This window comes from Wyeomyia smithii, chromosome 3 (assembly GCF_029784165.1).
Source record: "Wyeomyia smithii strain HCP4-BCI-WySm-NY-G18 chromosome 3, ASM2978416v1, whole genome shotgun sequence".
NCBI lineage: Eukaryota > Metazoa > Arthropoda > Insecta > Diptera > Culicidae > Wyeomyia > Wyeomyia smithii.
This window is the reverse complement of record NC_073696.1, coordinates 63,326,421-63,348,676: the sequence shown is the minus strand read 5'-3', so window position 1 is coordinate 63,348,676 and position 22,256 is coordinate 63,326,421. Positions and strand designations below refer to the sequence as shown.

Here is a 22,256-nt window from a genome sequence, read left to right as displayed (position 1 = left end):
CCAGAAAACAGTAATCAATTCCAGACATTCTTTTGAAGTTCAATACATAAAATACTTCATCTGCAATTCGCAAGCCATAAGCTACCATTTATAATTCATAATCTTTTATCTATAATCGATACTCGATAGTATATAATCCGTTATGAATTGTCCCTATGTACTGTATTGTATTATCCAAAATGTATGTATTGATCAAAATCCGTAGACCTAAATGCTTATCTAATTCAGAATCAATAATAAATTATGAAGCTGTCAGAAAAAATAATGATAAAAACGATGTTCATATTTTTGATTCTAATTTATTTTTGTCTGGAATTATTTTTTTTCAAATTTTGGGTTTGAGTTTTATATTTTGGGTTCATTGTTCTTAGTTTCGATATGTGATTTTGTAATTTTTACATATATATTTCAGTTGTTACTACACTACTTTTGGCATTTTATAACATCATTTTGCGTAAACTATATCAACCCAACATGGCAACACTGGCCCAGCGTGGACACTTAGCTCCAGTTCCTGCGCCTCGTCTCATCCCGACGGAAGTGCTCTTCTGCCGGCAAAATACCATCTCCCTTGAAAGGACATAAAAATAAACCGCCGCGCTCTGTGTATCCCATTTTATCAGGGATCTGCTAGTCGCCGGAGTCGGCCGCCGCCGGTACCATCACCTGGGCCATTCGAGTAATCAGTCCATGAAGTTGGGGGTGTATCGGTGGGCAAAGGATCCTGCTATCGCTGTCGGCCGAACATCTCGTGAATCCTTCGCACCCGAGCGGGGGGTCCACCGCGTGCAGTCCGCTTGAACTGCGCAGAATCGTACCCGAGCCGGATATGTTTCGGCTGATGTTGTTGATTTTTTTCCGCTACTTCGGTGCACGGGATAAATATCCCTGTTCTGCTAGGTTTGTAGCTTGATGCCTACAGGACGCAAAATACCTTTAGATGAATGTTTCTCACGACTCACGACAGCTGGCTGTTGGCTTCGGGGTTGACTCGGTTGGAGCAATTTTCCCCCAGATTCACAAGCTAGTGTCAGTTAGACAGTCGAGCCGAGCGTTTCGTTTAGGAACAAGCTGCGTTCCTCCGGGAAAGTGTATTTAACGGTGTCTGCATGTTTTTGGAGGCTTTCCACTGAAGATAGCAGATATCTCTAGTCGATTTTGTGCAGGTGTCAGGCGAAAAGTGATTTATGGGGTCGCCTTACCTGTGAGGGTGCTTGCGGAATTTTGGAGCTGCGATTTGGCGTTTGTAGCACAAAGCCTCAATCGATCTTTGTGAGTGTCAATGTGTTTGCGATAAGATTCGAAGAAGATCGGTTAGAAAGGAAAAACAAAACGTTCAAGTGAACGTTAAACCATATTGCGGTCGTTTGGTATGCCAGAAAGAAGGTTACAAACGGGGACGTTGAACGAATGACGGTCTACCCAGTAGGTGCGAGAAATAAAAATCATTAACCCTAAGCCAACAGAATGTCACCCTTCGATAAACACTGCGCTAGAATTGTGGGGGTAAAATGTGTTGACGAATCCTGAGTGTTGTTTACGCGTCCTTTATTTCTGTGGAATGGCAAGTAGAAGAGAAAAATCGAAGGTCACTATCTGAAGGAATAGAATAGAAACTGCGCGGAACGGAATCAAGGAAACGGTAACAATAGCACAACGTGAAAAATGAAAACCATAAAGTGAGCAGAGCCCGCAGCGAAGCCCAACAGAAGATTGGGAAGAATCAGTGCGCTTTGTGACGTTCGTCTGTAGGGAAACGAGCGGAAAAGTTATTAATATGAAAAGATGATTGAGTGTGGAAACTGTGAAAATTTGATTAATTGAATGTGATTTGCGGCAGCCAACAAACCGACTGGTAGAGAAAAAAGAAAATAAAAGATAAAAAAAAAACACTCCGGAAAAGCCGTCCTTTCAAATGGTATGCTAAATAGCGCTGGTAAGGGCGCGCTTTAGCCAAGAAAAACTGCCGAGGAAAAACGTGATCCTGCTGGTGTGAAGAGAGGAAAATTAATGATATTACACTGTTGAATAGAGCGCGCGCTTGTTTGCTGCGAGTGTGGCGTGGAAGCAAAACAAAAGATGCGAGCCTCGTCCGGGGAGTGGGTTTGAGAATTACGTAGTGATTATCATCAAATTTGGTGCTTCTTTTCTTCCTGCCGGCTGTGTGGCTGATACTTCTGTTTCTCGTTAGTGGAAATGTGCGTGACGGACGTGAATTTTTTTCCCGAAAAGGTGTCGGTAGACGGGAAAATGTACGTTCGCTGTTTTCAGTCTGTTGGCAGCCTGTAGGGTATATAAAAAGCAAGAAGAAGCAAAAAATTTGTAAGAAGCAGAGAGGTAGCTCACATTGTGAACAAAAACCAATTCGACGAAATTCTCGAGAGTAGACGTTTCGGCCTGTTAAATATGGATAAGCTCTCGGGGGTTGGTTCCGGCGCAAGAACGTTAGCTCTGGTGGCTATTTTCCAGCTGCTCCTGGTGCTGCATAATGCTGAAGGTAAATTAATTTCTGTTGGAAATATCGACCGATTGCGAAGTGAATATTAGGTTATAATATTAATTTTATCGTAACTAACGGTTGCCATAATCGATATGATAGCGGGCATTTGGAACGGTAAAAGAAACTTTAATTCACCAGAAACTGAATAATCGATTCTCCGTGATTTGAAAAGCTTTAAGGTTAAGGAGGAAGATAAGTTAAGAAGGCTTAAAGTAAAGCGATTAAGATGTTGTTTTCCTAAAAATACAAGCAACAATCAACTCCTTTTTAATTCTTTCTAAAAACAAAAAATCTTGGAGTGATTGAGTAAAACATTAGGCTCAAAACAAAAATATAAAATCTAACAAAAAATGTACTGAATAAGCACTTTTTCTCTCCAGACCATCGATGAAATTTACTTTCCTATCGTCATTTTACTACCACCGAATAAAACCAATTTGTAGTGTTATTTTAAGTTTGACACAAAAAGAAGTATTACAAATAATACGAAACTATTTGGGCACGCCAAATGTTGATCCTTAATAATTATTGCATGCACCCAGATTTATTCGTTTTTTTTTCACACAAACATTAAAAGCATAATGCATGGAATTTAACAATTCGTCGAGATTTTTCGCCAATTACCTAAGCACGATAAATTAAATTTTGCTATTGTCGAAGTTTTTATTGAGCAAAACTTGGTAAAATATGATCATTCGATCGACACAGGTTGTGTGATAAATTTTAAAAACCTATGTTCAGGATCATTGAACTTTTGCGCGTGTCAAAAAGACAAAAAAAAAAAACAGGCAGTAATATCTACTACTTACTGAATAAAAACAAATTTATACAATAAAGACATATTATTAATAACTATGATAATTATAGGTATATTTCTCATGTTCAATGACTATAGTGCAAGCCAAGATATTTTTATTGCTATTTCAAGCAGTAAATGTGAAGTTGTGGATTTAAAAATGTACTAACTGGGGAAATAGTTAATTTGAAATTTACGAAAAATATAGTCCAGCAGGTGGGACTCGAACTCATTTTCTAATCTCCGGTCAATCGTCAACTCCGCATTTTATACTACTGACGAAATGCAAAAAGTTTCAACTTTCTTGAAGAAACAAATAAAAGTTTCCTTTATACTTGTTTAGCTTTGATCATTCGTATGACGCCCTAACCCGTAAACTACAAACGAAGTTTAAAGACGAAAATAGAAAAGTTATCAATTCGTCATTTTTGTGGTGTAACTGGAATGTTGGTGCAGGAACGTCAGAAGAATTTGAATTTGTTTTCCAGTATGAATGAGAATCGGAAAGAGCTCTCAAAGTCCGTGCAGGTTTCATTGCGAAAGCCGATCTAAAGTTAAAAAAAAATCATGCCAGGCCGTTTGAAAAAGATTAAAAATATCGCAGCAATTTGAAAGACCATTCCTATTCTTAAGCAGGTTGCTCAATTTCCAGATCAGACTCAATTGTATCCAAAAATTGACAAACAATTCTGAAAAATTCCGATTTGCTGTCAACTCTAATGGTATCCAAACCTTCGTATTCAATAATGACCATTTCTCGATGATTACGCACATTAGATTTCTCGCATGGATTGAAAGTTGGAACTCAATACAGAAATTGACAACTCAATTATGGTACGGAACCAATTTGGCCTCCTGTGCATTCAGACAAAATACTATAAGTATGGGAATTTGTAATATCTCTTTCTTTGTCAACACTTATTTTCAGGTTATGAAACTGATTCACCTCACTTTCACAATTATCAATAAAAGTTTCCAATCGAGAGAGACTATTTCAATCCCCCCTAACGTATTTTAAGCAGCTTGCTTCTATTTTGCAGATGGGTTTCCAGTATTCAGAAAATGGCTACAATTTCAATTAATTTTTGTTATTGATATTTATTTAAAAAAAAATTCTTTAACTGAAATTAGAATTACTATCGATTACTATCTCATCCGTAACTTACATTGCATTAGATTCTCGAGCAGTAAACGACTCACTATTGTATAGTCAAATTTTTTGAGCGTTTTTTTTCGCGGAATTTTACGATGTTTTTACGCGGATTTTTGAACTAACGCGGTTTTTAGGCGAATTTTCAAATTACCTCTCAAAAACCCGAGACGGAACTTTTTTTCTGAAAATGGTCGTTCTCTGCATTGTCATATTTCATCTACCTGACATGATTTGATACATGAAGCCATTGATACTTATGAAAATTTCCTGTGTTTGCTCAATCTGTTTGAAAAATTAGAAAAAAAAACACAGACATATTTGAGTCTCATGAAAACGGGAAGGGGTCCAGAGAGGTGGCACCTTTATCAAAACTTAGAACAAGGGGAATAGAATAATATTTCAAGTTTTCCCAAATCGGCTGGGGCAGTGCTGAGAACAACCATTTTCAAAAAAAATCCATCCCTGGTTTCTATGGGTTAACACCGTTTTAGGGCGGATTTTCGAATTACCACATTTTTACGCGTTACTGCATTTATTCAAAAACCTTCAGGTGAATTTACGAATTAACGTTGTGAACCAAAAACGTCTAGGTAAAAGACTTAGTAAAAAAAAACCTATGACCGTAAAAGAGGACAATTTTAAACACTGGTCGTAGAATGTCTCGGGTTTTTCTCTGAATTTGTTTCTTGTGGGTTTATTCTACGCAGCTTGTTCAATTACTGCGGCTTTTATTACGCGCATTTTTTAATTACGCGTTTTTTTTTCAAAGAACATATCTCTCGTGTTTATTGTATTAAAAATTTTGATGAATAACCAAAATTTTTTTGGTATTAAAAATTTTAATGAATAACCAAAAGGCATGCGATTTTCGCATTGCGTTGAATATGCAACATGTATGCATGCGTTGAATATGCAACAGCAGCATGCTATAGCAGTGTTGCTGGAAAAACTTAATTGTGAGACGTTCGTCAGACATTCAATCAGTTTGGTGTAGATAACTTTTTCTACAAGCATCGTAGCGCCTTACGGTCTTCAGAAGAGTTTTTCCCAGAAAAATTTCTTACAAATATCATGTATTGATATATTTTTAAGAGCCAACCGGACATCTCTAGAGAATAAGTTTTGAAATAGTCGATTTTCCCTTATAAAATCGTATGGGAATTTTGAAAATCGGGCGCAAAAATAACGTTCCACCGATCGATCTGAAAATTCACACAGTTGTTGTGGGACTCATAAGAAACACGAAAAGTGCATGGGACCTAACATTTATTTTTTGTCCCACCCTAATGTATATGGGTCATTCCATACGAAGTGACCACGAAAAAGCACAAACTTGGACACGATCATCACAGATTTCGCTCAAAGTTGGGAGAATTATTCATTTACTGTCACTTTGGAAAAATCCCAATTTTGGTGTCGATTGGAATACCCCCCGCTCTGTGGGGGGTCCCTGTTTATTGCAATGTCACGCATTTTTTGTTCAAAATCTCTTTTTTCTTTTTCTTATAATTCATAGACGTAAGATGTCCGAAAAATACTGATAGATGATTTTTGAAGAAAATAAACCAAGGAATCCAGAAAAAATATAAGTTTTGATCAAAAGTGTTGCCAGATAAATTATTTTTAAATTTGTAAACTAAATTAACATTTTTCGGCAAATGCAGCCATTTTTATTTCAAATTTGATAATTTCATCATGTTCCTTGGAAAATTTCACATAAGAAACAACTATCATCCCGAGGTAATATGAGCCAATCTTGAGATATACCATTTTTACGGAAAAAGTTGTAAACTTCGTAATTAATTTTTTTACAATTTATAGACGTAAGACACCCGAAAAATAGCGATAGGTGAATTTTGAAGGAAATAAACCAAGAAATCCAGAAAAAATATTATTTTTGGTCCAGATAGATTATTTTTTTGGTGCCAGATAGATTATTTTTGTATTTTAAAACTAAATTTGCATTTTTCGGCAAATGCAGCTAATTTTATTTTAAATTTGAAGAATGCATCGTATTTCTTGGAAAATTTTACGTAAGAAACATTCATCACCTCGTGGTAATATGAGCCAATCTCGAGATATAACATTTTTACGAAAATAGTTTTGAATTTAGTAATGAATTTTTCGTAAAAAGGTTATATCTCGAGATTGGCTCATATTACCACGGGGTGGTAAGTGCTTCGTACGTAAAATTTTCCGAGAAATACGATGAAACCGTCAAATTCAAAATAAAATAAGCTGCATTGGCCGAAAAATGCAAATTTAATTTTAAAATACAAAAATAATATTTTTTCTGGATTCCTTGGTTTATTTTCTTCAAAATTCACCTATAACTATTTTTCAGGTGTCTTACGTCTATAAATTATAAAATAAAATAATTACGAAGTTTATAACTATTTTCGTAAAAATGTTATATCTCGAGATTGGCTCATATTACCTCGGGAAGATAGTTGCTTCTTACGTAAAATTTTCCAAGGAACACGATGAAATTATCGAATTTAAAATAAAAATGGCTGCATTTGCCGAAAAATGTAAATTTAGTTTTCAAATACAAAAATAATTTATCTGGCAAACATCCGGTCAAAACTTATATTTTTTCTGGATTCCTTGATTTATTGTTCTCGAAAATCATCTATCAGTATTTTTCGGACATCTTATGTCTATAAATTGTAAGAAAAGGAAAAACCCGCTGCATACAACCGCCAACGGCAGTTGCTTTATATCATTTACCGTACGCAATTAGAAGGAATAGTATTGCCGTAGTGATTATGATTTTTGCGCCATTGAGGTTCAAATTAACTACAACCTAGTCCGCAGACCATGTATACCTGTACGGGTTAACGAGATGGTGCCAAATATCATTATTCGCTCTACAAAAGTTTTAAACTGCTTTTAATCAGGCTTTTGCACAGCATAATACCAAAAGTTTATTAGGCCTGAAATGCTGATATCAGAGATTGAATATTCTGAGTGCACACTGGAAGATTCAAAATTGATCATAAAGCACAGAAGCATTCAAAAAAAGGCGTTGATGAGCACAGAAGTAGAAACTTAGATTTAATCGATCAAAAGCCAAGGTTTTTCAATATTATATCTTTGTGCGTGAAACGTGCAACTTACGACAGCAAAATATCAGGCTATTCACAGGAAGTAACAAGCTTGTGAATGCTGATGACTTTAAAATGTTTGCCGAAGTAAAAAGTTTGGCTGATTGCGACACTCTACAGTCTCGTCTGGAGCTTTGCTACGTGGTGTATTGTAAATCGAATGACCCTTAGTGTCGAAAAGTGTGTGACCATCTTACTTCACCACAAAGTTAACCGCGAAGCCTACTATCATAACTACACGATCGCTGGACACTTGTTGGAGCGTGTTGAAATCGTAAGAGATCTTGGTGTTTATCTAGCTTCAGATCTAACTTTTCGACAGTATCAGCAATTTGTGATTGACAAAGCTAACCGACAGCTCGGCTTTTTATTTAAAATCGCCCAGGAGTTCGATGACCCGCTATGCCTTTGACCACTCTATTTTGCGTTTGTACGGTCTCACTTGGAGTCTTCCGTCATTTGGTCTTCGTATCACGCAACTTGGATACGAAAAATTGAAAGCATTCAACGGAAGTTCGTCTGGTACGCCCTCAGAAATCTAAGGTGGCTCAACCCGTTCGACCTGCCTCCATATGCAGCTCGTTGTTAATTGCTGGGGATTACCACGTTGGAGAAAAGACGAAAAGTCTCGAAAGCTGTTTTTGCTGCCAAACTGCTTTCGACTGAGACTGATTGCAGCTCACTTTTGGAACAGCTTAACGTCAGTGCGCAATCCAGGCGTCTGAGATCCAGAGCCGGCTTCCTCCGTCGCCCATTAGTCACAACGGATTATCTCCTAAACTCACCGCTACACTCGATGAGTGCGATTTTTAATGAATATTTTCATCTATGCGAATTTGGAGAAAGAGCTGAATTGTTCCGGCGGAAGCTGCTTCAAGAGACGATTTGAAAACGGATGTTCATCGAAAGTACCGTTCCAAGTAATCTTAAAATGATCTCTTTTTATTTTACAAGCTTGACTATGATACATGACTTTCTGCTTAGAACTAAAAACATGTCACTTTTTATTGTTATTAATATTTGTTCTGTGTAAGATCTTAGTTTATATATTTATGTTAAAAGATATAGGGTTTTTATGCCTAATTGTTGGCTTTTCCCCATCACCCACATTTCATGTAAACCATAGTGTTGGATGAAATAAATAAATAAATAAATAAAATGCGTAGTGATTACATTTTATACGATCGCTCAACTTTCATCGCAAAAAATGGACGTGATTTCAAAGATTCGCGTTTCTTAAAAGCGTTATATTGCTATTTGGTCGCATAACGGAAAATGCAAGCGTGGTTTGGACCCCGCATCTGCTGTCTTGGATTTGACAGTAGACAGTGTGCAGAGAAGATTTGTCCGTTTGACCTCAAGGGACTTACCCTGGCGTGATCCGGTTAACCTTCCGTATCCGTATTACTGTCATTTGTTGGGACTTGTGCGTCGCCGTAAGATACCGCAGTCATTGTTCGTTGTTAAGATTTTAAATGGCAAAATTGACTCACCGAAATTGTTATCCATGATTAATTTTTCGCACATCACAATGTGTGCTGAGATATTTATCGATGCTACTAAATATATTCCACCGCATGAGCTTCGGTTACTACGAGTCACTAGCATACTTGATAAGAATTTTCGTATCATCTTGAATGTCCAGCATCAAAAAAGAGAATTATGAACATATCAGATTAAATTCGATTTTACTTTAAAAAAATGCTGTATCACGTGTTTTGCTACGACGAAATTGTCAAATGTCAAATCAGAATATACTTATCGTATTTTAATTTTTCAAAAGCAAAAATTATTTATCTGGCAACACTGTCACTCAAAATTGATATATTTTTTGAATTTTTCGACCAACGCAATTTCCAAAATGTCCTTCAATTTTCGACATATCCGGAGATATAAAAATTAGAGAAGCAGATTGCTTAAAACCAGAGAAAATTCGACTTTATTGCCTAAAAATGCTGTAACTCGAGTTTCGTCAATGATACCTCGGAGTGATAAGTTTATTTCGTGTGAAATTTTCTAATTATATTGATTTTGGAATGAAATTATACTCATATACAGAAAAATGCAATTTAAGTTTTCGAATACTGAAAAGACATATCATTGTCGCCCAAAATTAATGTAGTTTTTAGATTCCTTGACTAATTTTCTCCATCAGTTTATTCCTAGACCTATGTATTTGGAGTCATAGTTAAAAGAAAATTGAGATTTTTGACGAAATATGTCACTTTTATCAAAAACTGTTCCCCAAAGTGTGAGCCAAATCTGAAAAGGTCATTGACATGAGGCGTGTACTCTAGAGATAAAATAACAGGAGGGTTGTGTGCAAAGTCTCGACCGCAAGGATGAAGTAGAATACTTTTACAAGAAAGATAACCCGGCTGCTTCCGTATCAGTAATTTTTTCATTTATTGTTCAATATCGATTAGGATACTGATCACATCTTGGCGTTATCACTGACGGTGCGAATAAAGTATTCCTTGTGATAGAATAAACAGTGAAAAGCTGATTCAACACTCAAAACTAGGCGGCTAATGTGTTGTCGAAATTGAGTCAACTTTTCATTGAATGCATAATCTAGCGCCCACTATCGCACAGAGACTGCATTTCACTAAAGTGCCTCACTGCATCAGCTGCTATCGAGTGTGATACCCGCTGCAACTGCTACGCTATCAGTAGCCATGCCAATGTTTTGGCCGCTATACGCTGCTATTGGTATCCGCTGTCCCTGCATCAGCTGGCCCAGCCGCTATCGATGTTGAGATTCACTGTAACTAGGGCGCTATCCATTGCTATGCCACAGCTGTGGCCGCTATCCGCCTGGTATCCACTGCAATGCTACTGCTGTTGCTAAGGGAGGACTGATGTTGTCGCTGTCTAGAACTATTATGAGCGGCTTCGACTGAAACAGGCTCTTATATAGGGATGAAAAAGCTATCGATAGTTATCGATAGTGGTAGGAAATCATTGATAACTATCGATAGCCATTTCAGTCGATATTTCCCATGCTTACTCTTATACAGACAAACAGCACATTTAAATTGCAAGGTCTATTTTTCTGTCGACTGTGCTTGGAAAGCAATCATATTAACGACCAATCAGATCAATCGAATTTTGCGCTTCAACAAGGATTGACCATTTTCAATAATATAGTAAGTTGCTTGTCATGATTTGAACTTGACCATTTTTGAAGTTTGATTATGCGAAAATTTATTTTTTATGCTGATAATTAAAGTTTTCCGGATGTTGTGCTCATGACTGAAGGAAAAGATAATTCAGTACGTTCTGAGACACGGAGATAAAGCCAAATATATATCGTCAGTTGAATTCAATACTGGCACAACTCAAAATTTTGCAGTTTTGAGTTATTGATGGCAAACGATGCCAAATACTATAAAGTTTAATCTCCCAAAGACCCGTTTCAAAATTCACAATGTTTTCAGAAATATCAGTAGATGAGCCTTTATTGCACAAATCTAAAATATCCCTAAAAAGACAGAAAAATCAGGTTACAATTCTTATAACTTACTCATTACATGCACATGATAGACCCAAACAAGTTCAATAAAAATAGGAAGTAAAATTGACATTTTCCACGAAAATGAAAAAAGAAATTTTTGACGCAAATTTTCAAAATCGTTTTTCTCGAAACTATGAATTTTGAGTTGTGCCAGTATTGAATTCAACTGACGATCCAAATTTCGCCAGGTATCCAGAACGTGCTGCTCCAAATTTCGCCAGAGACAGCATTTCATTAAAACGCCCCACTGCATCAGCTGGCCCTGCTAATATTGATGTTGAGATCAACTGCAACCGCTGCGCTATCCCCGTTGCCACAGCAGCGGACGCTTCCGTTGCCATTGGTATCCGCTGCCCTGCATCAGAATCAGATTAGTCGAATTTTGCGCTTCAACATCAAGCCAAATATATATCTGTTCCAAATTTCTTGAAAGAGTAAATTGATATTAGAGAAAATATCAACCCTTCAATTAGGTTTTTATTTAATCCTGAAAAGGACAATTTGTTGTTTTATTCAATGTCTGATAAAATGCCGATCACATCTTTGCATTATCACTGGCAGTGCGAATAAAGTATTTCTTGGGGGAAAATGAACACTGAACGCCAGCTTTCCAGAACGTTTTTTTCATTGGATGCATTTACTAGTGTGCACGCCGTTAAGAGACAGCATTTCACTAAAATGCCCCACTACATCTGCTGGCCCTGCTGCTATCGATGGTGATATCCGTTGCCACAGCTGTGGTCGCTATTCGCTGTCATAGGTATCCTCTGCCCTGCATCAGCTGGCCCTGCTATCGACGCGCTGCTGTATCCACTGCACTGCTACTGCTGCTGCTAAGGGAGGACTGCTGTTCTCGCAGTCTAGAATTATAATGAGCGGCTTCTGGTGAAACAGGCTCTTATATAGGCTAAATTGCACATTTCAAATGGCAAGGTATATGATTCTGTCGACCGTGCTTGGGAAGCAATCATATAACGGCCAATCAGAGGCCGAATTTTTCGTTTTGACAAGGCTTGACTATTTTCAATAGTACAATAGTTGAAATAATAAAATTACATTCATCTGCATTTGGGAAGAATCTTAGAAGATTGTCCAATCTATTACTGCAAGAACGGAGGAAATCCATCGAATACTAACCGATTTATTAGCATTTGAAATTGGACATATTTTTCACTTTTTTTTTGGTTTTAGATTTTCATTTCACATCCCTATGTAGCCGAACTTACTGAGAGAAGTATTCTACTTCAAAAAAACGACAGACCACATGAGAAAGACACGGTACATGGTGGGTGACTACGCCACAAAAAAATACGCTTAAATTTCGAAACCAGCTTAAAAAACTTAGACTGATAAAAAGTGTGTTTTAATGTCTGGCAAATTATTTTAAAACAGAATGAAGAGCATCATTCTAATTTTAAATCAAAAAAAGATGTCAAAACGCAAATATTAGACAATTCTAATATCAATCGGTTCATCTAAACTGTTTAATTACTAATGATTGGAATATATCTATCAAATTTCTTGCTATTTTCATTTTGTTATTATTTATACCGAAACCAGAAATAAAAATCAACTTGTGCAATAAATAAGTAAGTGGTGCCTAAAACCTTAACCGATTTAACGTCGGGATACGGATGGTTTAAAGAACCATTTTATTCATCTTTAAATCAATCTTAAAAAAAATGTTTTTGATAACCAAAAGTTTTCATTTGAATTGCTGATCTTCGTCGACGCCGGTCTCACTGTCTATGAATTACTCACGAAATAAATGAGGTTTCCCATTGCATTATTATTTACGTTTGCCCAGCTTTCTGTTTCATACGATTTACACCAGTTGCTGGTAACAATGATAAAGGCAAACATTCTACACCGACCATTTTATCCTACTCCTGTATTTAAAATGAACATAATATAAATTTTCGAATTTACTATTACTGTAACTACAAGCCACCGATCACAGAGTGGTAAAGAAAATGTGTAACTATTTTAATTATAGCTGAATGTGCTTAAAAGCATCGTTAGCTGATGTTGTTTCAAGTTTTTCTTAACTTTGTATTGCTTTCAAAAGCTCCCTAAATTTATGTATCTCAATCTTTCACCTCTCCAAAAATCTCTTTCGCCCTAAGTTATCAAGTAAAAAGAAATTTTTGCACAAACTTCGAATTTGGCATTCAAAAACTTCGCTGTTGTATGCCAGAATTGTTTGTGGCTTAGCGCACTTCCCAAGTACGCATTTCCCATGTTCATCAACGAATCGCACAACGACTGTTCACGTCAAAAACATCCCCCGTCCGAGCCCGGCTCCCAAAACGAAACGTCATCAATACCGTAATTATGTCACCAACACTTCTCGCCAACGACAGGCACAATTCCCTGCCCAATTGAGAGCTCGTTCGATCCCTCGAAAACATCGATGCGATGGTTGGCAGCACACCACCATGCAGAGGACGACGAAAGGATTCCCAAATTCCTCCAGAATGTATATGTACGCGCGCTGGCATTAGGGTAACGGGGGTATTTTGGCCAGCTTTGGGAAGTGTTCGCACTGTTCATTAAAAACAAATACAATTTTTCAACATAAATACCTACTCTATAATACCATTGTTAAAAGCTAAGTGTCTATTTTAATATACACCGTTCAACAATGCAATATATTGAAAAATATCCTAGAAATATCAAAATTTCTACGAAGTACTAAAAACATATTTTGGTCCACCAAATTTTTACTTTGGCCCACCTTTATATCTACAGACGTATATGGAAATAGTTCGGACTAATTATGTTTAGAATCATCATCGGTATTTTTAAAGCAAAAATAGTGGGTTTGAGGTGAACATCCATCTGCTGTGAATTTTTGTAAATTTCAGGCATCTAAAAATAAAATGATTTGGCTTATAGCGGTTTGACAGGCATTCTCATCCAAGTTCATATTGTTAAATGTGATAAATTAAGAAGTAATTACCTGTAATTTGTCACAAGCTGCTTCTTTGTTCACGTGCAACGGCCGAACGGTAATCAAGGGAGATGTCAAAACTTGGCATGACGAAAATATGTTTGCTTCAGAAAGAGGCAAACATATTTCGGCCATGCGTTTAACCACTTTTTCAACTTTTTCCAACATATTAGAGTATACAAACTATTATATGACATTTTATTGGTGTTTTCACAAAAACGAATTGTTTCAAAAGCATACATATTTGTTACAATAGCTTCCGGACGTTGACTTGTATATTACCACTTCCTCTTGACATTGGGTTGACGCAGCCATGACTTTGCAAATGTATGAACTAATTCCCAAATAACACTACCTAGAGCCAGTTTTTCGCCGAAAATTATAGTGTAGTATGATTCTAAGGTGTGTTATTCAATGTTGCATGCATAGTTTTCTAATATTCATTGAATTTATCAGATAAAATGCGTAAAATGTTACCGGGTGGGCCAAAATATCCCTGTTACCCTAATTGAGTGAATTTTCTTCTCCCAACTCGGTGTCATACACCTACACCCCTCCCAAACCAGCGCTTGATTAGTACCAACCAACATCAACAGCCGAACAACAGTTTTGTTTGTCGGTCACAATAATCTTCATCACGGAACTCGTGCGGTTTTGTGTGTAGTAAAGTAACAGCAAGAGGGGTGGTAAACTGGCACTCGTCAAATTCTGACCGGTCGTGTTGCCGGTTTGTCGAATTCCCTTCCACTTGGAACGCGTACGCTAGGGACAATACTTCCGCTACTACCCAGCGCTGTTACCTCCATCGTGTCGTTATGACTGTTTATGTGATGGACTTTATGTTTCCGGGTCCGGGTGCTTATTCATTACGCATTGTATGGGCGACAACACTGCCAACGGGTGGAGTAGGGTTTACGGATAGGGTTGGCTGTGGTGGGTTCCGTTTCTATTTTTCCTCCAAATAGTCGGCTTTACTCTAATCGTCCGAACCTGAAATGGGACTGGACACTAGCATTGAGAGCAAATATTTTCCGACCCGCAGCTAACTTTTGAGAAGGGAGCAAGGTACGTTAGTGGAAGGAGGCGAACGGAAAGGTTAGTTAAATTAGAGTCAAACAAAAGTAATGTGTAAACATGGGCTATTTATGTGCTGGAGTGTGTGCGTGTGTGTGGCCTTTTGTTGACCGGCTGACCATTGCAACGAGGAGAGGACATTCGTGGGACCGATTTTGCTATGGTGAAAACAAACGAACACTTTTGGAGTCGCTTCCCACTGCTGCTGGTGGATGGCACACGTGGCAGTGTTCCAGAATTGTTCGTTTATGTTAGGCGCCCTGCCCGTCCGCACCACTGCGGCAGCACAGTTCTAGTGTAAATTAGACCCGGCACCTGCGAGTCAGCTGGATGCTGGGTACAGTTTGAACCGTTTTGTACCACTTAAAAGAATGAATTTTTCATAAGGGGCGACTAAAGGGTTTGCGTAAGGATTAATGGATGTTTGCCGAGGGCCGGATTCGTACAATTTATGATTCACGTGCTCGCTGTGTGGGGGTTAAAATTTTTAACTATGGAGTCATGGCTGCATCGTTACTTGTTGGCATTCGTTGGGTTGAAGATAACGGTTTAATTCTGAAACTCTTTTAAAACGCGAATTTACTGGCCAGTTTTTTTCGTTAGTTTTAACCAACTTTTCAACAACTTTAAAAATGGAATTCCAGGTATCAATATCTTTATGTATGTGATTCGAATATTTTTTTGATATGACAAGGAAGTAGTTAAGTTGCGTACATTAGTCGAGTCTCTTGAAAAATTATTCATACAAACCACCCTTTACGAAACGAAAAGTACGTACAGATCGGTATGATGATGTGAGTGATATTATAAAATGTAATACACGATTCTCATTTATGTTCATACCTACATAATTTCAATTTAAGGAGTAAATGTAGTAATGAAGATAGAAAATTAAACTAACTGAAAATATGATTGTAGAAACTACGAAAAATATAGTTCAGCAGGTGGGACTCGAACCCACAACTTCCAATCTCCGGTCAGATGTGTTCCCGTTACACCACCGCAGAACGTTAAAGACGTAGTTCTAGAATCGAGTTTTGTATCGCTTATCCAATTCTCGCACTTCGTACATTTACTCAGTAGAGACTATTATTTATAGCTGGCTATTGTTTCAACACCCTCAGTGGAAGTTGGAATGACTTCTCAGTGTGAGAGATAGAAACGTGCCATACCTACATAATCAAACTTTTGTAAGTAGAGTTTTGATCTGAGCAATTAAAAACTTTTCGACTTTGAGTATAAATTCCAAAAACCAAACTTTAGAATTAAAACGAACTCGCTAATACAAAACGTCAATGTTTATAGTTTATTAAAATGAGATGAGTAATATCCAGATAAATTAGCTTGCATAATTCAAGTCTCATCTCAACTAAAAAAATTCATCAGTTCTCATTTCTTCGAATTTGAGTTTAGCACAGTTTGTATCAAATTTTTTTATGATTTTGATGGTATTTGGTGTCCGAAAACGTGGAAAATATTATTTCCTATTTTCGATTACTACATATTAGCCTAATTTTTCACGAATGTGTAAAAAAAGCTACTCTGGCCATTTAAATTTTATGTTTTAATAAAATTTTTATTCATACCGGCTGTCTCAATTTACCCTGGATGAAGGAAGTTACTCTTTTTAACACGATGAAAAGCTTAAGTGAAAAGTTAATCATACAACATTGTCATCTAGAGCCTTTTCGATAGCTGTTACTGGAGCTGGATCGTTGGCTATTTCCATTGTCATGGAGATAGAAACGATGTCAAAATCTTACATATATTTTCCATGGAGAATTGGACGCTCACCCCACGTTGATTCTACTTTCAGGTTCCTCCTTGAAGAAGATCCTGATAGGAAGCTTTTTTCCGCTCATCATAGTTTCATTTTTATCCTTCCTTTTCGTTGGCCCGGATATATGATGTTCGACATAACTAGGGACAAATGAAATTTTGGATTTTTTTTTTCTACTGCTGTCGAGGAAAGGTAAATTTACGCAAAGATAAACTGATTTATTTCTCATAATGATTTATTTTAAACCAAAAAAGTCAACGAATATCGGAGAAAGATACGTCTTCGGCCTTCTCAACTTTTTGAATGAATCTTTCGATTCTACCAACCAACTATTTGCAGATTGTTGCTCTACAGTTATTTGTGTACACCAAGTAATTAATTATCCCATAGAATCGTCTGTGTTGAGATTCGCAGAAAATTATGCACAGTCGAAATCGGTAGATTTATTTAAAATAGTTAACCGTCAAATTTTTGTTGAGATTTTTGTACAGTTTAGTTAGTACTGTACAATGCGCTTGCGCAATGCTTCTTGTTTCAACGCCATTTTGAACAGAACTGAGCAAACAGAAAAAATCTATCTGAAAGATTCTGGTTAAAAATAATTGTTTTGCGACAGTAGTGTAGCCAAGAGAGAGAGAGAGAGGGAAAGAGAGAAAAGGGAAGAGGGCTTAGGATTTAAAGTCCCCCGAGAGCCTTCGACCTTTTTTTTTTTTTTTTTTTTTTTTTAAGGGGGGATTTGTTAGTAGCTTAAGTATTTATGATAAATATTAGTAAATAATGAGTATGTGTGTCCAATCACAAATGGTGACTTCTCAACACTGTTAGAAATTTGTAATTTTAATTGTTAGGATTTGTTTGCTTTCGCAATTAGGACTTATCATTCGTAGGGATTTAAACCTACTTGTCAGAAAAGGGGAAGTAAACTTACAACTAACTTAATTGCTAACTTATTGGCTATAAAGAGAGCTTATCGTAGCAATTGAGGATTGCAACGATTTTTGTCGAAAATTGTTAATAATTTTATTTGACATAGCTTCTAATGGTTCAACACCAGTAAGTCTATGTAATTCGAGTGTACCAAACCAAGGAGGACGCTTCAAAATCATTTTCAGAATTTTATTCTGAATCCTTTGAAGCGTTTTCTTCCTTGTTGAACAGCAACTTGACCAGATCGGTACAGCATAAAGCATTGCTGGTCTAAAAATTTGTTTGTAAATCAAAAGTTTGTTCTTTAAACAAAGTTTAGAATTCCTGTTAATGAGAGGATATAAACATCTCGTATATTTGATGCACTTGGCTTGTATACTCTCAATGTGCTCTTTGAAAATAAGTTTTTTATCATAAATTAGTCCCAAGTACTTAACCTTGTCGGACCAACTTAAAATAACCCCATTCATCTTGACAACGTGATTATTGTTTGGCTTGAGGAAAGAAGCCCTAGGCTTATGCGGAAAAATTATCATTTGAGTTTTAGAAGCATTGGGAGAGATTTTCCACTTTTGCAAGTAGGAAGAAAAAATATCTAAACTTTTCTGCAATCGACTGCATATGACACGAAGACTTTTTCCTTTTACGGAAATGCTTGTGTCATCGCAGAACAATGACTTTGTGCATCCTGGAGGCAAATCAGGAAGATCTGAAGTGAATATGTTGTACAGGACTGGACCCAAGACTGAACCTTGAGGTACACCTGCTCTGACAGGAAATCTATCAGATTTTGAATTCTGATAGACAACCTGCAGAGTTCGATCAGTAAGATAATTTTTTAAAATTTTGATTAGGAAAATTGGAAAATTAAAAGTTTGCAATTTCGCAATCAAACCTTTATGCCAAACACTGTCGAATGCTTTTTCTATGTCTAAAAGAGCAGCTCCAGTGGAATAAACTTCAGATTTGTTAGCTCGTATCATATTAGTAACTCTGAGCAATTGATGAGTTGTGGAATGCCCATGGCGAAATCCAAACTGTTCATTTGCAAAAATTGAATTTTCGTTGATGTGTGACATCATTCTGTTAAGAATAATTCTCTCAAACAGTTTACTTATTGAAGAAAGCAAACTGATTGGTCGATAACTTGAAACTTCAGCTGGGTTCTTATCCGGTTTTAAAATGGGAGTAATTTTTGCATTTTTCCATAATTTGGGAAAATATGCAATTTTGAAGCAGCAATTGAAAATTTTTACTAAAAATTCCATTGTGCTCTCAGGGAGATGTTTGATTAGTATATTAAAGATTCCATCGTCACCAGGTGCTTTCATATTTTTGAAATTTTTAATAATTGATTTAATCTCATTCAAGTTAGTTTCAATTATTTCTGCAGGTAAAAAATTCTGGGAAGAAATTAAATCAAATTGACGTGTGACTTCATTTTCAATTGGACTCACAAAATTCAAATTTGAGTTATGAACACTCTCAAACTGCTGAGCAAGTCTTTGAGCCTTTTGTTCATTGGATACAAGAAAACGTTCACCATCTTTTAAAACTGGAATAGGCTTTGAAGGTTACTTAAGAATCTTCGACAGCTTCCAAAATGGTTTTGAATATGGTTTCAATTTTTCAACTTTAGTCTCAAAATTTTGATTTCTCAGAAGAGTAAATCTATGTTTAATCTCTTTCTGTAAATCTTTATAAATAATTTTAAAAACAGGGTCACGAGAACGTTGATATTGACGTCTGCGGACATTTTTCAAACGAATTAGAAGTTGAAGATTTTCGTCAATTATTGGTGAATCAAATTTCATTTGAGCCTTTGGAACAGAATAATTCCTGGCATCAACAATTGCGAATTTTAATGCTTCCAAAGCGGAATCAATATTCACTTCGTTTTGCAAATCAAGCTCATTATTGAAATTTCTCTCAATATGAGTTTTGTATCTTTCCCAATATAGCCTTGTTATAATTAAAAACAGAGCTCATAGGGTTTAAAACTGATTCATGTGATAAAGAAAAAGTTATTGGAAGATGATCAGAATCAAAGTCAGCATGTGTGATCAAATCACTACATACATGACTTTGATCTGTAAGCACCAAATCAATTGTTGAAGGGTTTCTTACAGAAGAAAAGCATGTAGGACTATTCGGAGACAAAATAGAATAGTATCCTGAAGAACAATCGTTGAATAAAATTTTGCCATTGGAATTACTTTGAGAATTATTCCATGAACGATGTTTAGCGTTAAAATCGCCGATTATGAAAAATTTCGAACGATTTCTGGTGAGTTTTTGTAAATCACCTTTAAAATAATTTTTGAGCTCGCGTGTGCATTGAAATGGTAAATATGCTGCGGCAATAAATAAAATGCCAAGTTCAGTTTGAACTTCAATTCCCAAAGTTTCAATAACTTTCGTCTCAAGATGGGGAAGAGCACGATGTTTGATTCGGCGATGAATAACAATTTCAACTCCACCGCCGGAACCCTGAATCCTATCATATCTATGAACCACGTAATTGGGATCATATTTTAATTTTATGTTAGGTTTCAAAAATGTTTCAGTAATAATTGCAATATGCACATTATTTACTGTTAAAAAGTTAAAAAGCTCATTCTCATTGGCCTTCAATGAGCGAGCATTCCAATTTAATATTTTAATTGTTTTATTTAAAATCATTGCTAAATTTTAAATTAGAAACAATTTTAATAGTAAAATTTGTGCCTATTTGAATGGCTTCAAACATTGATTTTGCCTGCAACATGGCGTTCATAAGATCGAACATTGCCTGTTGCAAAAAAGAAAGTTTACCTGCCGTAATAGGCCCCAGGCAGTTGACATTAGAAAAAATATTTTCGGCAGCAATATTAGCTGGAGTGATAGGTGTACAATTATTTTCTAGCCTGTTTTGCTTACCCATATTAACGGTCATTTTCGAACTACCAACACTAGGCGGTATAATGTTCGAACTACCTGTAACCTGTGCATAAGTTAAACGGGTATGCAAAGGAGTAGGTAAACTATGCGTCACTGGTACGCTTGGAGAATTTTGTTTTGAAGTTGGTTTTAATTGAGAAATTGAATTTTGTTTACCTTGCCTTGCCTTAACAATTGCTAAACGGACTGGGCATTGATAAAAATTTGACATATGGTTGCCGTTACAATTCGCACAGCGAAAATTTTTACTCTCTTTCACAGGACATGTGTCCTTTTTGTGAGAAGAGTCTCCACAATTAAGACATTTTTGGTCCATGTTACAGAATTTGGAACCATGGCCATAACGTTGGCAAGTACGGCATTGGGTGATATGCTTTTCACCTCCGCCATACTTCCTATAAATTTCCCACTTTACACGCACATTATACAAAGCATGTGCTTTTTCAAAAAATTTTAAGTTGTTAACCTCATTGCGGTTAAAATGAATTAAATAATTAACAAGGGAAATTCCAGTTCTCTGACTGTTTTCGCCTCGTGATTTTTGTTTCATTAGAATTACTTGGGTAGCGGCTATGCCAAGTAATTCTGTTAAAGTAAGTTTGATCTCATCAACGGTTTGATCGTTGGTGAGACCTTTCAAGACAACCTTGAACGGCTTGGCGTTCTTGGTGTCATATGTAAAAAATTTGTACATCTTGTCAGTTAAATACTGAACAAGACGATCACGACCCTTTACTGAGTCGGCTAATAAGCGGCATTCACCTCTACGGCCAATTTGATAGGTAACTTTAACGTCAGAAACAAACGTTGAAAGTTCCTTTTTGAATATATTAAATTCAGAAGAAATAGTTACCACAATAGGTGGAACTTTCTCCTTTTTTAAAGATTTTATATTTTGTATAGTTTCGTTATTAATAACTTCCATTTCACCAGCTTCTTGCTCAGGCAAAATATCAAAAGGATTGTCACTACAGACACTCGATGTGTCAGAAAGAGATGCCTCTCTTTTCCTCCCCGCAGCGATGCGAGGTTTCTTTTTTCGTCCAGCCATTTCAGGTGATACGAAAAAAGTTATTATAAATGTTAAATTCAAAAGTAGGTAGTCTTGAGAAAGACTGATGGGAAATAACTTTCAGGTAATCTTTAAAAGACACACTGACAAAACACAAACTTTGAAGCTATAGGCAGTCAAAGACCAGTCCACAAGCAACCGAAAAAACGTCTGATCTGTAGGACAGTTCAAGACGCACTGCCTTCGACCTTTTCTTTTTTTTTTTTTTTTTTTTTTTTTTCAATATCAGGGATCTATATTACTGTTTATTAATTATTTATTAAAAAAAAACCTGTTTTTGAAAAAATCGAATCTCTGTCTTCTAGTTCCAGAGCTTTCTGACTCTCGAGAAGTCGATTCAAAAAAACTTCGAAACAACGCCAGATTTAGGGATTTCTAAGACATTTGACATCATTTTTTTTTCGATATCGACAATTTTGTGTTTTTTACCCATTGAA

General features: G+C 36.4%; 1 protein-coding gene across 1 annotated transcript in view; it reads left to right on the top strand.

Annotated features, from left to right (window-relative positions):
* Positions 1-1,003: 1,003 nt before the first annotated feature.
* The window catches only part of LOC129730306 (protein sax-3-like), a 360,003-nt gene continuing 338,750 nt past the window's right edge, over positions 1,004-22,256 (top strand). Inside the window, exon 1 of the mRNA XM_055689524.1 lies at positions 1,004-2,497. Within this exon, the coding sequence (XP_055545499.1) occupies positions 2,407-2,497 (91 nt within the window). The 5' untranslated portion in view covers positions 1,004-2,406. The remainder of the gene's footprint in view (positions 2,498-22,256) is intronic.